The 17,985-nt window shown below is 40.2% G+C and overlaps 1 protein-coding gene across 3 annotated transcripts in view; it reads left to right on the plus strand.

The window, feature by feature from the left end:
• Cadps2 (calcium dependent secretion activator 2) overlaps positions 1-17,985 on the plus strand; it is a 502,196-nt gene that overhangs the window by 335,579 nt on the left and 148,632 nt on the right. For all 3 annotated transcript variants that reach the window (XM_051151873.1, XM_051151874.1, XM_051151875.1), the window contains exons 10-11: positions 13,451-13,559; positions 14,932-15,132. In XM_051151873.1, the coding sequence (XP_051007830.1) occupies positions 13,451-13,559; positions 14,932-15,132 (310 nt within the window). The remainder of the gene's footprint in view (positions 1-13,450; positions 13,560-14,931; positions 15,133-17,985) is intronic.

The following is a 17,985-nucleotide window of genomic DNA, read 5'->3' on the forward strand; positions in this document are numbered from 1 at the left end:
CAGAAGAAACAAACACACACACACAGAGGGAGAATTCTATGCTTAAGTGTGTTGAAATATATATGCCAGTACTCTGACAACTTTTTGAAGTTTCAAACACAATTGAATCTTCCTTCCAATTCCAAATGTAATGGGAAGGCAAATTGAATGCACTCACTTCAAAATCAAGATGGATATGTATGGAGATTCAGTGAGAATGACCCATCGGGAGGAACTGGGTAGTTTTTATTAGTGTTTTTAAAGACATCTTTCATTCTCTCTGCACATAGCTTGTAGGTCCATACCTGCAGGCTGCATTATTGAAAGGTGAAGGAGTCGTTTTTCCTAGGGAGGACAGTGTACCCTGCTGTGTCTGCTGCCGCCATCGGCACAATGGTGCTCTGGTGATAATGTGAATCTCATCACCACGTGTGAGTGTGGATTATGGGAGTGATATAGCTGGAAACCCGGCCGTCAGCCCAAGGATGTGTACTCATAAAAATTGATTGAGAGTTAGGTTTGGCCAGCTGCAAAGTCATTGTTCCAAGTGAACACTCGAGCAGCCACTGAGGTGAAAAGACTCTTCAAAGACTCATATAAACATGAAAATCGGAGGCAAAAGTGTCGATTTAAATTAGAGTCAAAAAATCAAAAAGCAAATTACTTGTTAATATCGGGAATTTGTCTAGCTTCCTACATAGGTTGCATTCCCACTTATAGTCTAACCCTGATAGATTTACAGTAATATATCTATTTCAGTAACTAAGAGACTGCATTTTTAAATTGAAGGTAACTTTTTGTTCAAGATAAATTAAAAGCACAATTACAAGGAATGTAGTTTAAATATTGCCAAAATTAAATTTTCTTATACATTTTTCTTATGTTTCCCTGATATTGGAGTATTTATTAGATTTAGGAAACCATGATTGATATAAACTATTTATGATATTATATTGTGGTTCATATTCTAATAAGAATTGGATATCTTTGAAATAGGTTTTCTTCAGGTAATCAATGTCAGGATATACTTCATCTTTGATTTGAAACAATTTTCTTTATTTAACTAAGTGTAATTTTTCCTCTTACAGCTTTCTAGCATCTACTCAAATAGCTGTGTATACCACATATTTTATATTTCTGTGATAAGTCCAAATTCTCCTGAGCCACTTAAGTATTAACCCGTAATTTATGTGTTTAATCTCATCGCGATTAAGTGATTTTGTTGAAAGCACTTTTAATGCATGGTCTTATTTGCTCTTTGGAATAAGCCCACCAGGGTAGGTACTGTTCCCACATCCCCACCCCCCACTGTACAGATAACATAAAGAGTATACAGGAGTGTTATACACGGTTCTGAGGATTAGCCCAGTGTAAGAGGAAGTCAAGCAAATCCTGTTCTGTTAGACAGCAGAGGCAAAGCTCATGTTTCCTGTTCCGTACTGCTATGCTGAAATGAGTGCATACAACCACAGTTCCTCCATCTTAAACAACCACTGGGGATCATCAGTGCCATAAGGCGCAAAGCCACATTAGAGGGGTAACCCTCAAGTGGTGACCTGTAGAGCCCTGGGCTTAGGAAAAGGACTGACTGTGTGACATCCCTGGAAACTGAAGTCGACATCTACATTGTGTTGTTGGCCCTGTATCAAGTGCTCGCTGCTCGTTGTCGACGTGTCAGCATCATGACTTGAAGTTGCTGCAAACAACAGCAGGCTATCAAGACATAATGCTAATTACACATCAGCTGTGTTGGCACAGGATGTAGACAGGCAGCGATTGGAACATGCCGCAATCACAGGAGAGGCTCTGTTTCTCAGGAAGATGCTGTCGGGACGAGCCTGAGAAGTGGCCGTCTTTGCCTGAGGAGTTTTGAAGGACCTCCGGCCGCTGACTCCTCACAGGCGTTTGAGACACTAGTGCATGGAGAACGTGTGGGGATCCCCATGTGGGGATTTCGTCCAGGAAAACAGCTGCTTGCTTGTGCAGCAAGATAGTTTAAAGTGATAAAGGAATGACTGTTACATCAACAAAGATCAGAATGGTTACTCTGTTGCTTTTTAAGTCGGGCATGCTCAGTATACCAACGCATGGTTTTTGGTGGTAGAAAATGAAAGACCCCACCAATATCCTTACATAGCACCTACTCTGTTCTGCATAGGGGCCATCAGGTAGCCCTTGCTGGTGGATGCCCTAAGCTCACACAGGCAAGCATCCATCCAGTAAACGGAGTCAAGAGTTCATTCATTCTCTTTTTTAAATGGAACAATAACCATGTCAACAGATGAAAAATAAATGTATCTTATCATTTCAAGTGAAAGATTAGACTTACAGGTATAATCTGTACCTCTATTTGTCTTGCTTAAAAATTTGTTTTTGACTTCAAACAATGATAAGGTAAGAAATATATAATTCTCGTGTATTAATTTTTGTGTATATGTAAAAATGATCCTCTAGAGATGAAATTTCTGTGTCTGAGGGCCCAGGTATTTATAATGCCAAATAAGACTATAAATGTTTAAAAACCTCATGAGCTCATGAGTTCTCCCAGATGTTGGCTTTTGAATTTGTTAGTTTGTCATTTTTTTCTTTACAGTAAAACGCTTTGTTAACACTGTGTTATTTTGTCTTAATCTCTCAAAACATACTTCTTCATTAATGAAGAAAATGTGGAAAAAACGTTTATTATGGAGTGTATTCAGATCAAAGTATCAGGGTAAAAATTTTGTTTTTGTTTTTTTTTTTTAAGCTAACCTTCACATTTGATAATTAGGACTTTTTATAGAATATCTGTAATGTCACTTACGGTGGCCGTAAGAGTTTGTATGATTTAGCTTAAAATGTTAGCAGTGCACTTAACCTTGACAATTGCTATAACATATGCTAATGTGAATACTTACCTATCTCTCCAAAGCTAAAATTTGCAAGAGAGACTGACAAGATAAAGTGAGAGAGGGCTGAGGCAGTAAGGAAGAATGAGGCACTGACCCACGGTGGGCGTGCGGTAAGGAAGACCCTGCCCGAGTGAGGCGCTGACCCACAGTGGGCGTGCGGTAAGGAAGACCCTGCCCGAGTGAGGCGCTGACCCACAGTGGGCGTGCGGTAAGGAAGACCCTACCCGAGTGAGGCGCTGACCCACAGTGGGCGTGCGGTAAGGAAGACCCTGCCCGAGTGAGGCGCTGACCCACAGTGGGCGTGCGGTAAGGAAGACCCTGCCCGAGTGAGGCGCTGACCCACAGTGGGCGTGCAGTAAGGAAGACCCTGCCCGAGTGAGGCGCTGACCCACGGTGGGCGTGCTCGTTTACCTTCGCCTTCTCTTCATAAAGAAAAAAGAAAACCAATTGCTCGTTATTTGCAAGCTCAGATCCAGGCAGTGCTGATGTTTCTTGTTGTGCTTCTCATAGCTATGCACAGGGTCAGCGGACTTGGGAATAAGATCGCCTTTTGTCCTGCAGGCCATCCAGCAGCTTTCTAAACCACTTGACAAACCCGTACAGTGAAACACTCTGTATGCAGATGTCACCGTGTATAGGTATTCACATACCTCTACCACTTCAAACGTTCCTCAAAGCAATAGATCGCCTGACACATAGTAGGGACTCAGTAAATACTTGTTAAATAAATAAGTATCTCTGTTTTGAGATCTTTCTCAAACCTTTACGTGAAACACATTGGTTACCTAGAGCATACATAAACCAAAACCTAGGGACCATCTCTGAGCCCTCCCTTATCAATCATAAAGTATTGCTCCTTCTGTTATCAAAACTAGTGTTCCATTTATATCCATCTGTTCTGCTACCAAACTAGCTGGAACCACCATTGTCTACACATGGACTCTGACAGTAATGCATCCTTTTTTCTGTTTCCACTGACAACCTATTCTTCATAGAACCCACATTAGGACACCCTCCGCATCTGTCCTTCTAGTGACTCCACGACACTAAGAGCTATAAATAAACATGACCTAGAGAAGATGCTATGTATTTCTGGCCCTTGGCGTCCTGTCAGCACCTACTGTTCTAAATCTCAGCATCTCTGGTGCAGAGCCATCTTAAGTGGTACCTAAAAATATGGATTTCATTGGGTTTCTATGCTTAGGCAGCTTTGGAGAAAGTCCCTTCCTTTCTCTGCAATGGTTTGATCACTCCTGAATCTCTGTAGAAATATGCCCATGTGGTGTCTTTTCCCCAGGACTTGTTCATTCTACCTACACATTTATCGTTCACTTCAAATGTTGACTATTCAAATGTGTCTCCTCCCTTACTTAAGTTAAAAGCCCCTCCAAATCGCAGTCACAGCATTCTGTTTTAATTTTTCAGAACATTTGTCTCCATATATTTAAGTATCTACTGAACACTGTATCAAACATAGCTAGAAATTGACAAAATATTTGTTAAGTAAGTGAATATGTCCAAGTAACAATGTGAATTTTTGTTAAAAAAAAAAAAATACTGACCTTCCTTTCTTTAGGGAATTTGCCCTTGATTGTTACATCTCTCTATGCCATTTGGCCAAGACAGTTAATAAATATATACTCCCCTCAAATCTGTCAGTACCTTGAAGATAAGTTCATTTTCCTTGATTAAATTAAGCTCTGAGGTTTTTGTGTATTTTTTTAATAACTCCAGCAGAACCTTTGCCCTCTGCCAAGAAAATTTCCAGCTAAGGATTTAAAAAGCCTTAATCTTTACTAAAATTAGATGATGGCAGTTGCTAAGCTGCCAGCTGTTAATGTGATCCCTACAGTAGTAATACATATATAAGCCTGAATGCTGTGGTCGCTCAGATCTCATAGCTAACATCTACATGTGTGCATATGGGCAGGTGGCAAGCAGGTTGGCAATTAAGAACAAAATGGGAGGTTTCCTATCCCAGATACGGATACCATGTGGGACCCCACAACAACGTCACTTAATGTGCCCTGTTGAAAGTAATGATGCTCAAGCCAGAAATAACGCTCTCCTCGGATTAAAGACTATCTTCCTAAATTCCCAACAAATCTCTTCTGTTTTGAGTTATTACAAGTGGACCGAGTAAAGAATATTAAATGTTTATGATCACTGTACTTCTCTTACAGGGATTTTTCAATTTTAATATAGTAAATTATATAAGCTTTGTTCAGTAATACACCAGGAAGCTTATGAGGAAAAATACTTGATCAGAGTAGGTCAGACCTCCATGTTTCTTTGTAAATAATCCCCTGGCTCATTGCTGTAGTACAGAGCAAGTGGATACTGTCAGACTGCATGCAGATGAGAGTGCAGGGAACAGGGCAACCCCTGGCTCCTGGAGATGACCTTTCAGCAGAGTCACCCTTGTTCCATGTCCTGGTTAGTAAACAGCATATCACAATTGTTACTACCTGAGTGTGCACTGTAGAGTCCTTGTTGATTCAGCATGACCTTGTAGAGAGGCAGAAGAGGCTGGAGCCGGGGAATCTAGAGTAAGCAAGTGGACAATGAAGTGCTTATCATGTTATAGAATCGAGTCAGTGACTTGCAGCTCAGAAGTCTAGTGTTAATAGTGCGTTACTTATAGAGCCAGTATTTTCCCAAAGCCTAATTGCAGGCTCTCAGTTGTTTTACGGGTCAAGTTTCCTCACTGCCAGGGACGACTCTGCTCACCGTTGGTGTCCTGTTACTTTCACACCTGTACTGTTTGTTGTACTTACATGCAGTTACTAAAAGGGATTCTTGGTAAAATATGGACCGAAACAAGCCTTTTCATATTTCGTCACTTCATGGCCATATCTTAGAAACAGACTCATCCCTCTCAACTGGAATGTTGGGTTTTCCCCTTTGGTTTCATTAACGAGCCCTTCACTGGTACTTGAGACTTTGTATGTCCTACTGTTAAAGGGTGATTAACATTTGAATCCAGCTGGAAATAGAATGTTTAACATAAACATTAAATAGGATCTGGGCCCATTTCTCAACTTACATGAAAAATAAACGTTATTGTGACTGTTTTTCATTGTATACCTTCCAGCCTAGTTCTTAAATGATGTAAATTTTCACACTTCTGGTCGTGTGTATATATCAAGTCTGGATACTTCAACAGGTAACAATGTCAACATGTAAATAATATTTGTAAAATCCTTTAGAAAGACCACGTTTTGGTTTGATAAAGACATAAAACAATATCCTAAAATGTATAGTACAATTATCCAAGATGATTTCATTAGAAACAGAGCAATGTAGTATTCACACTTAGATGCATATCCACTTTTTTGTCTCTGTCGATTTATTATTTATTTGTAAGGGCATTCAGTTAGCATCTTCAACACCAAAACCATATGCTCTTACTTTACCCATGGAGATAGGGAGAGAATTAGCCCACACGATGGAAGAAAAACAAAGAGAGGGGCAGAAAAGCCACTGGCTAAGGAGGCAGAAGACAAAGAGTCTACAGTTCCTGGTGTGCTCACACCATCCAGTGCTCTACCCTTTATTACTGTGCTTTGTTTTCTGCAAAAGAATTCACCAGCCAAAGTTAACTCACTGTCTTTTTTTGTGGGGTGGTGAATTTTTTTGTTGGTGATGGTCTTTGGTTTTATTTGGTTTTGAGCTAGGACCCCATTCTTTAACCCAGACTGTCCTTGGCCTCACCCTCCCAAATGCTGGGTTTTCTTATGTACTTGAGAAGAAATGAATGACAAAGAGGCAAGACCCTGACTTATGTATTATTTAATTCACTTTTCTCTCCCAAACCCTTGGTAGTCATTGATAGTAACGCAATGCTGTCTCACACAATGGCTTGGCCAGACATTCAGAGAAAATTGGCTTCTAATTGGGGAACACTACTGTGTTAAGCTTCAGGGTGAGAATTCTAACATAATGTGGTGTAATGGGAGAAACACCCACCTAGAGTGAGAAGTAGCATCCCAGTCTCAGTATGAGCATCATCCTCTGGGCAACCCTTGAAAAACAGATGCCCCTTTCCTCTCCATTAACTAGAGTTGAGATCAAAATCTCAAGGGCCAAGTAAGATTACTTCTTGGAGCTACTGTTACAGCAGACTCTGAGTTTGTTTTTGTTTTGTTGAAACAAAGTCATCCACTCTTGTTCAAGTGGGCCTGAAACTAATAGATCCCCTGCTTTACCCTCACAAGATTTGGGATTCTAGGCATACAGCTTGTTTTAGGGAGTAATCGTGTGATTTATTTTCAATAACGCTTTGCTCTCGGTTTAACTCTTTCTTATTTAGTGACCTATTAATCTCTGAATATCCAAGTGCCTAAAATGTATTCTTTTCAAACCTCTACTACATAATCAAAATTTGTTGAGTCTTCTATGCTAAAATAATCTTTTATTCATTTGGTCATTTTTCCTGATTAGTGCCTTAGTAGAACGTTGATAGCAGTGTCATAAAAATAAGCCTATAAGGGCCGGAGAGATTCCTCAGAGGTTAAGGGCACTGACTGCCCTTCCAAAGGTCTTGAGTTCAATTTCCAGCAACCACATGGTGGCTCACAAAATCTATAATGAGATCTGGTGCCCTCTTCTTGTCTGCAGGCGTACCTGCAGGCATAGTGCTGTATACATAATAAATAAATAAATCTTAGAAAAAGAATTATTAAAAAATAAGCCTATAATGCTAATAGCCCCAGTCATACTACAAAAGAAGTGTATATGTTACACTTGATACGATACATTTTGCTATAGTCCATTACAATTCCCAAAATACTCTTTTTCTAACCTGTTTTTAGTTTTAGTTCACACTACTCTCCTATATTTTAGCTTCTTCCATTGCTCTACATGGTAAAATATATAAAAGTAGCGTGTTTGTTACAACATACATATGTTTTTAAAAAGTTAAAAAAGTATCTTTTTTCAGGGCTGAAGAGCTAGCTTGGCAGTTAAGAGCACTTACTGCTCTTCTAGAGCAATCGGGTTCTGTTTCCAGCACCCACATCTGGGGGCTCATCACAGCTACCTGTAGTCCCAGTTCCAGGGGATGCGGTGCCCTCTCTGGCCTCTTCAGACACTGCATGTATGTGGTGTACATACATACACTCAAGCACACACATACACAGATATAAAAATGACACAAACACATATCTGCTTTGCTGTGTGAGTGATCACACCTTAACTGTTACTTTTCAAGTTTGGTTTCATTCTTTCTCTAAGTTTGTGTTTCCAGAGCCTTTGCAGTGCTGATGTTTTGACTACTTGCTTATAAAAATGACTACAGCTTAGTTCTCCATATATGTCCTGAACACTTGCCTAACCGAGACCTAAAAAATGACAACAAGTATAGACATGCCAACATGGGTAGGGGAATATTCAAAAGGTTCTACTCCTAGATGGTAAGCTATAACAATTAATAGTTACTAGGAAGGAAAATTAGTTTTCTCCAGGAACAAGGCTCCTAACTAGTTAGCCAATCACAGAAGGTCTGCCTAAAACACGTGTGTATATACTACTAAGTGAACTCAGCAGGCTGTATTTATACACTGTGTCTGGGGGAGTGTAAAACAACTATACTAATTAAAGAATAAGAGGCTGTGAAGTTGAGAACGACTTAGGGGGACATGGAAGGAGTAAGAAGGAAGACAGGGAGGGAAGAATGGGTGAACACAGTATATGTGCAATTCTCAGAAACACTTTAAAGCTTACTACCTCCATAGCTCTAATCATGCATATCCGAGAGTTGCTGATTGGATAAAGTAGGCGTGTCACTTCATGCTGATCATTCCCCAAGCATTTAAAATCAAATGTCAGATATGACAACCAGAAGAGAATGCGTTTGAGAGTAAAATGTTACTTGGTCTGGTGAACTATTTGTGCTACCTCTACTTGAAACAAGATAAGCATGTAGTTTATACTTCCAAATATTACACTTTCAAATATGGTAGAAGAGAACAGTTCTTGAATTTACGTAAAATGAATTCCATGTGGACGTTGGCAGAGCTTACTGCCACATGCCTCAGAAGTTGCATTATGCATGTTCCAGATCGGCCCCAAGGGGAGTCATTTAGAAGGAACCAGAAGACAAGGTGACACAGTTAGGAAAGCAATGGGGACCAGCGTTGAGGACCTTAGAAGAAGACGTAAGGGCTTTATGTTGAGAAATAGAGAGGGCAAGTTTTAAAGATGGATGTGATGTTCTCCTGTAGGGGAGTTCAGGCGAAGAAGTGACTGAAGTGGGCAAGATGACAAGTCTGGAGAACTTCACCAGCGATAGCTGTGTGTTCCGCTTACTAACTGCTGGAGGTATTTCCAGGCTCTGTAGAGAAGTCAGGCCCGCCCATGCTCTTCACCTCTCTTCACCCACCTGAAGTGGGCTTCAGGTTATTAAGGCAATGATGCGCCAGGGAAGTCCTCTTAGCATAGTTTTAAAGTCTCCCAAATAAGAGATGGAGATCTGAGGCTTATTGATTGTACACTCAAAACATCTTTTATTCTATTACTAATTCATTGTTAAAGCATTGCTTCACTAAATACCTAATATCTAATTACAGTTTACTTATGTCTAAGACAACTTTGATGTAATTTGCTTTATTTTATATACAGAACCCATCATTGCAATTGTTTTTTCTTGCTGGAATGGGAAGTTGGTATTTGATATCTCCCTCCTGTCCCACAGCCTGAGCCCCCCCCCCCCCACCCCCTCTGTCTCTCTGCTTTATAAAGTCTCTGTATTATGCTGAGTAGAAAGGAGATTTTTTTTTTTTATCCATTCTTCGGTTGAGGGACACCTAGGTTGTTTCCAGATTCTGGCTATTACAAATAAGACTGCTATGAACATAGTTGAGCATATGTCCTTGTTGTATGGTGGGGCGTCTTTTAGGTATACACCTAGGAGGGTCTTGATGTGGAGCTATTTCCAATTTTCTGAAAAAAAGCACCAGGTTGATTTCCAAAGTGGTTGTACAAGTTTGCACTCTTCCCAGCAATGGAGAAGTATTCCTTTCTCCACTCTTCTCCAGCATGTGCTGTCACTTGAGTTTTTTTTTTTTTTTAATCTCTGCCACAGCCCCATCCTTCCTCTCCTCCCAGTCCCACCATCCTTCTCTCTCACCTCTCTCCCCTCCCCTATTCCTCAGAAAAGGGGAGCCCCCCCTTCCTATCCACCCTAGTTCATCAAGTCACATCAGGATGGTGCGTGTCCTCTTCCCTTGTGGACTGGTAAGGCAGTCCTACTAGGGGGAAGTGATAAAAAAAAAAAAAAAAAAAGCTGGCATCAGAGACAACCCCCCACTCTCTCCCTGCTGCCCTTGAGGACACACATGAAGCCTGAGCTGCCCGTTGCCTACAGCTGTGTAGAAGGCCTAAGTCCAGTCCATGCAGGGTCCTTGTTTGGTGCTTCAGTGTCAGCAAGCCCCTCTGGGTCCTGGTTAGTTGCATTTGTTTGTCTTTTTGTTGTTGGTGGTGGTGGTGGCGGTGGTGGTGGTCTTGTGGAACTCCTGTCACCCAAGTCCTTTTCTCCTTCACTCCTCTTTTCCATGAGATTCCCTATGTATCACCCAATGTTTGGCTGTGAGTCTCAGCATCTGTTTTGAACCACTCCTGGGTAGAACCTCTCAGAAGACAACTCTGCTAGGCTCCTGTCTGCACGCATAATGGAGTATCATTTGATGTCTCTTAAGAATATGTCTAGAAGACAAAAGTCAATGGTGACAAAACATTCCTGGCTAAAGCTATTCAAATTGGTAGTGTAGTCTGATTGTAAGGTAATACTATCAGTTCTTTTAAAAAAGACCATGGTGGCAAATTTTTACGATTCAATCACTGGGGAGGCAGGAGAATTAGTAAGTTGCCTATCAAGGGTTTGGGGTGTAATCTGGTGGTGGGGTGTGTGCTTAACCTACTGAAGACCCTGGGTTCATTTGCTGGTGAAATAGGTGAGTATTTTATTGGTTAGCACCTGGAAATGCTGGCTCATATATATTCCACATCTTCTTATAAGCTGAACTACAAGAGCAAGGACGGCACCAAGGACAGAAGCAAACTTAAACTCCTGAGACTTCTCTACGAATCAGGACTGAGCATCTGTGGCAGCTGCAGTGTGGCATTGGCTGACATGCTTGGCAGTTGTCCATTTAGATCTCAAAGAAAGTAGGAAAAAAATCCAATGAAATGATAGATGAAGAAAATAATCTACCTGAGGCTTATAAAACTGAATGTGTGCTCAGTGTCTACACGTGTACAAAAATTAGCCTTTAAATTTTCCACTTGCTTGTATTAAATACCTTTTTAAATTCAATATAAGTAAAACATCTATGTTAAGAAACATAGGGCCTATGAAGAGATGCCTCAATTTTTAAAGGCTTATTCTACATTGCTGAGGGCCTAAGTTCAGCTCCTGGCACCCTAATCAGTGGCTCACAACCATCTATAGCTGCAGTTCCATGGAAGGTTCCAGATGTCTTCTTCTGGCCTCCGCAGGCACCTTCACTCATGTGCACATCACACACACACACACACACACACACACACACACACACACACACACACACACACACACACACACACCCCTAAAAATAAATGAGAACATTGCATAAAATACCACCGAGCCAGTGATAACCCTAGACATCTGGTATTAATGACCATGAAGATGTAAGTAAGTAAGTAAGATGTAAGATGTAAGACTTAAGCTTGGTAGCATATCCACAGAGAAAGTTATACTAAATAATAGCTTATGATCTAAAATTATGAAACCAAACTGACTATTTTTCATCCTTAAGGAATTCAGCCATAAAGCTATCATATACATTAACTGTAGAAAAGTTGTGTTCACGCTATTTTAATTTTAAACAGGCTCAGAAATTTAATTTACAAAATAATTCCACAACATAAGAACAGAAAACTGTGAAAAGCAAGTAAGAGATTTAAATCAGGCATCTCCCGAAGGTGGGACCTGAACAGCTGAAGTGTACAGACCCCAAGATAAGAGCTTTATGTAAGGGGAGGTTAAACTGTAAATTGAAGAAATCTATAATAAAAATCAAGATAAAGTACAATAAAGATTATAATATCTAAAGAAATTAACTACAACTAGAAATGAACAGATGGAGAAAATGCAATATATAATTTATTAAAGAATATGTAGGAAAGAGTGTAAGTTCCAGGATACTTTTTATAAAGCTGAAGGAAAAAAAAAATAGAACAGAAACAGGACAAAAAAAAAAAAAAAAAAAAGCAATGTTTTAAATGATAATCATTAATAAGATTCTAAAATTAATATCACCAGAAATTATCCAAAATAAAACACACAGTGTCCTAGCTAGGGTAACATGGCACCCCAGCCGTTTCACAGTGAAACTGTCGTGGATGGAAATGAAGACAAACATTTTATTGCAATGTTTGTTTATCTATGTGTGGCACATGGTAAAGGACCGCCTGCTGGAGCCGGTTCTCTTCTACCACGTGGGCGCCAGGGACCACACTTAAGTCCCGCTCTGCTTAGCAGCAGGCACCTTCACCTGCTCACCATCTCAGCAGCCGCAAAGATGGAGAGAACATTTAAAAACAGCTGCGGAGAAAGAGGAGAATTGAGTACAAGGAAGTCACAATGGACCTTCAGCATGCACACATATCCCTTTAACAATGGAATCCTGTCTACAAAAGGATTACTGAATTGCCAGAGTGCATACTACATAGAAAGCAACTGGACTGCCGCTCACGAGTGTGACAAGACATTTTGATATGAAAACGAATTTTGACTGGAAAGCTTCTATTAAACGAAGGAACTAAATTCAAAATGATAACAGGAAATTGAAGAAAATTAAATGAGAGCAAGAAAATTAAGCAGGAAATATGTTGTTAGTATTATACAAATATATTGATAAAATACAAATTAATATTTAATGTATTGATTACATATTTTAACAGTGAAGTATCCTGTTGCTAAATGCTAACATCCTATTAGCAGCAACATGAGGTGGGAGTAAAGGTGAGGATGACGTCCCGAGAAGGTAGTGGATGGGGGTAAAGCAGTCAGTTTGCTGTAATCAAGACCAGCTTAACCTACAAGAAGGACAAACTAACACTGCAGAGTTCTCGCACGACTACAGATGGGATGTGTAGCTCCTACTAGGCTGTAAAAACGTGAAGACTAAAAGCAAAGCTATACACGGATTTGTGGGCATACAGAAAGATTGACTGTGAAGTACTATCATGGGTGCTTGGTTGGTTGGCTGGTTGGCTGGTTGGTTGGTTGGTTGGTTGGTTGGTTGGCTGGCTGGCTGGCTGGTTGGTTGGTTGGTTGGCTGGTTGGTTGGTTGGTTGGTTGGTTTTTTTTATCTCCAGCATAAATGTGCATGGCAGGAAGTCACTGACTTGGGAAACGCCGGTCACCGTCCTTACCATATAAGCTCTAACCGCCAGCTGACCTACGAAATACACTTCAGTCTCAGAGCTGGGGTTTGAGAAATGCAAAAATAAAAACATTACACGGAAATTGCATGTTTTTGACTGGAGGAAAGTCTGGATAAAGAAACCATTTCTTTTCTTTTCTTTACTCTGAACAGGTTAGCCAGTACACCTTTGCTATGTGCAGTTATAGAGAAAAAAAGTCTGAACCACAGGAACTAATGCAACTTGAAGGATACACTGTGGACTACACAGACCCTCACACAGGTAATTCTCTAAGCCGCCTTTCCAGCCATGGTGCATGTCTGCAACTCTGTACACAGCCATGTTTGTTCTCCACTTTAAACTATCCTTAATTAATAGAGGGGGTATTTGAAGCTCGTTTAACTCCTGGAGAAGACTTTAAGGTTTAAAATATGTGTTTTACCATCATCTGCTTCTCTGTTATTTTCATACAATGATATAATACTTAAATTTTACTGATAGAAAAATTAAACAAAATATAGCAATGCATACAGCAACTTCACTGGGAAGCAAAATTACAAAAAAAAATTAGTGACTAGCAAATAAATGATAGATTTTTGAGATAGAGTCTGTATAGCCCTGACTACCCTGGAACTCACTGTGTAGATCAGGCTGGTCTCAAACTCAGAGATGTACATCTCTCTCCCTCCCAATTAAATGTATGCGCACCATGCCAACATATATTCTAATGTTCTTCACAAAAATCACATTCTTACTATTTCTGTCTCTCCAAATATATTAAAGCAGTTTGAACATCACATGATAAAAAAAAGTCTGAAATTCAAAATCTAAAACATTTTATGAATTCTCACATGATACCACAGCGAGAAAATTCTACCTCTGACCTTATTTGACAAGTTGTAGTTAAAGTTCATGGACAATAAGAATATTACATAGACATCACCTTCAGACTGTGGGTATAAGCGTATGTGAAATTGGATGAAATTGGTGTTTTTAATTAAGACTGAAGTCTCAGCCTTAAGATAACTCATTATTTGTAATGATCCCAAGTCCAAACTTCAAATGCTCAAGCATTCCAAGGTTTGGGATCCTTAAGCTCTGGTGACTTAAGGTCCTTAGCAGATGAAAATGATAAGTAAATAAATCTATAGATGAAGGGTAATAAAATTAATCAGCAACATTAAGAAACATAGGTAGTGAGACTTGGATAATTTTTAAAATTAACATGCAGAGAAGAGGTCAAGATTGGTGGTCCTATTCAGTAATTGTTCGCTTACAAATACAGCTGAGATATCACCTTTGCTTTGCCTGTGGTTTTTATTTCTTCTAAATGCATAGTCCACTTACATGTAGAATGAATGGTAAATATGCCAACACAAAGTATTTCTTTCTCCAGCACCAAATACCTGATTTCACCATGAGTTTCTATGGGGTATGTTTGTTGTCCCGAGTGGACCTCTCTTCTCAGGAACTGATTTGTCCCCCTAAAAGCCGAATGTGGAGTTGTTTTCGCTGTGTCCCTTTTAAGTTGTGGACTGGGGATGTGATCGTCAGATAAAATCAATTGAAGCATTGAGCGCATAGGAATGAGGCTAAGTAAATAGAAATAGATATGTCTACTGTAAGTTGTAATGGTGTCTCTCTTCCTCCACAGGCCTTCAGGGTGGCCGGGTGTTTTTCAATGCAGTTAAAGAAGGAGATACAGTAATATTTGCTAGCGATGATGAACAGGACAGAGTATTGTGGGTACAAGCCATGTACAGGGCCACAGGTCAGTCCTACAAACCAGTTCCTGCAGTTCAAAGCCAGAAGCTCAACCCTAAAGGAGGAAGTCCCCATGCAGATGCTCAGCTTTGTAAGTTTTGTGAAAGTTAATTTGATTATCAAATAATAACCTTAATAAATATAAAATTGAGGCAATTCTTCAATATTACAGCTTGTATTATTAATTAACTAATTAAATGCAAATAGTTCCTATTAGTCGTAGAATTCATTCCTTTTCACATAAGCCTTCAGTGATTTCTATGTGTTGACGGACTAAGCCGCTATAGCAGGAATTATTCCGTACTCACTCGTATGTGCGTGCAGCAGCATTGGTTGAAAGAGAGGCGTGAATCTGAAGGAGAACGGAGGTTTGGGAGTGACAAAGGGGAAGAGAGAAATGAGTTATAATGTCGAAAATATTTTTTTATTTCTGCAAATCTTCCAAAAAGAGACTTAACTTTGTTTTTGTATCATTAGCTAAGGTTTCTTGTTAGAAGGGGGAAAATATTGTAAAATCAAATTTGGCTAGGTTCCCGGCAGACTAACTTTGAAGAATCACTCTGTGCATTTGTTTTTGGTTACGTGCAAGGACGATCGGGGTATTCCTTTCTCTGTTGTAGAATAATAAGAGGAACATATAATCAAAAAATAATAGAAAGCAGCTTCTGCAAATGTTTTAATGTCACACCAGTTTCTGTATGCTGATTTAACACAGTAGGACCTGGTGTATCTTTCATGTCGGTTTGATAGTGGTTAACTGTAAGCTGTGTGGTAGTAGCGGAGCAGTTTCCAACACACTTCCAATACTCCCTGGACCAAATGCTTTATCCATTACAAAACTTCCCTTATTTCTACATAAATCAGCTTGTCTTTAAGCTCAAGTTGTGGCTTTTTACTGTCAAGATTCTTCTCTGGAATAGTAACATCTTGACATGCATTATTTTCCTCTTTTCCTTTTCATGCGTCGAATAATTACCCTCTTCGTCTGCGACAGTCTTAAGTACATTACATCTGAGCATCTTTAGAGCTATGCAGGCCAGACAATTAAAGATGGAATTTGTGTCTTCATCTCAACTCCTCTGACACCTGTGAAAACCTTGCTTCATATTTTAGCAGGCTTTTGCCACAGTGCTGCACAGACATTTGTTGAGAATTCTCTGAGAGCACTGTGGAGTGCGGAGAACTCGTTCAGGAGGCTTGTACAGGCCTTTCTGTCTCAGCCTGACCACATCAATGGCAGCTTTGCTACTGAAAATGTCAGGTTAGAAATGATGCCACGGGCTATCACATTGAGCCATCAGATGCAAGGCTCCATCAGCGTGGGCACACACGCCGACTGCCCCCCCCCCCCCACACACACACCGGAATGCATTCCTTCCTCTGTGTTATTTTCTTCCTTTAATTGGAAATCGTCCTTGCATTGTTTTGCTCCCTATCAGTGATCTGCACTCTTGTGTGTTCTAACTTAGGTTCTCAGTAGGCGTAACTCAGTACTTAGGACTTGGGGTCTTCACAAATATGAACTGTCCTGGTCTTCTTTCAAATCCACGTTTGATATGTGAGAAGTCAGTGCCCCATAAGCGATATCAAAGCCTTAGTTTTCTTGTTTCTTGTTAGCTCTGTGTTTGAAATTCTCATTTCTGGCTTCATGCGTGCACCTCATCCCATCTGTGCGCCTCTTATCTGTCGAGTTCTCTTTTATCCTTAGCTAGGCTAATTCCTAAAAATGTCATGCTTAGATTACTATTGTCTCATTTTTTTTTCTAGTTAGTCATTGTCCATATGTGGAGATATATTTTTTTTTTTTTACTTTGGAGCTAGCATGATTTTTCATTTTAAGTAATATACATAGATTATGTGCAATGATGAGTTTCATTGGAGCATCTTCACACGTGTACATAATGTGTTTTTATCTTCCTCAGCTTTCATTACTCACTCTTGCTCCCCCCTCACCCCGGCACTTCCACCGACACCTTTCCTATTACCAACTAGTCTCCTTTGTACACTCATGGGTTTTTTTAGTTTTGTCTTTTTTTGTCTATTTTTGTATGTGATGTGTTATGGTTTTTAGGATGTCTAACAACATCCTGGGTGAGGAGATGTTTAAAAGTATGAGCTCCTTACTGGTGACTACACATAGAAGAAAATATATCTTCCTCCTCCTGTAGCTGTGAGCTGTCCATACCTAGGGAGGACCGGGGCCTTGTGTGCCTCTGAACACAGCATCCCATCTCACTCTCCTTCTTACTCTCCTCTCTTTCCCTCTGAGATGGCTTTCACTCCCTCGTCCCTAGCGTCCTCTGGACTTGAGAGGGAGTAAACTAGTTCTTCTACATAAGGCTGAACAGTTAGCAGTCCCTTATGTTCCGTGTTGCATCACGTACGCGTCCCTGCAGTTATTCTGTCCCTTGCTGGAAAGGGGAACTTTCTTTGGCCAAAGCTATGACAGCTCTAATCCAGGCACATGAACATGGTTATTGGGAAGCACATCATGTCCATCTAACAAAATAGAAGCAGTAGTAGCTTCTCTGCTGTGGCCTTTGACCTCCTTAGCCATGGGTTTTAACCAGGCTTGCAGTGCCACCATTGCTACAGAGGGCAAGCACAGAGGGTGCATAACTGAGTAAAACTCTTACTGAAAATATTTCCTCCTGTCCCGCTCCCCAACGAGTCTGTGTGGTGTATTTGGACATTATGAGAGCTAGTTAATAGGAAGAAAGTTTCTGTCTTCTTTCTAGCATGATTTCTGTATGTCCTGCAATCAAAGCCTATGGTGTCTTTAGTAATAGAGTCTTGCCATCTAGATCTCGTAAGAAACCTTCAGACATAGTACATTTCTGAATTGTTTTGGGGGAGCCTCTGAGGACTCCAGCTAAAAACTTCTATGTAACCCACCCCTGGCACTGAGATTTTCATTAATAATCTGTGGCTTCTCTTTGGGTGT

Source organism: Acomys russatus, chromosome 10 (assembly GCF_903995435.1).
Source record: "Acomys russatus chromosome 10, mAcoRus1.1, whole genome shotgun sequence".
NCBI lineage: Eukaryota > Metazoa > Chordata > Mammalia > Rodentia > Muridae > Acomys > Acomys russatus.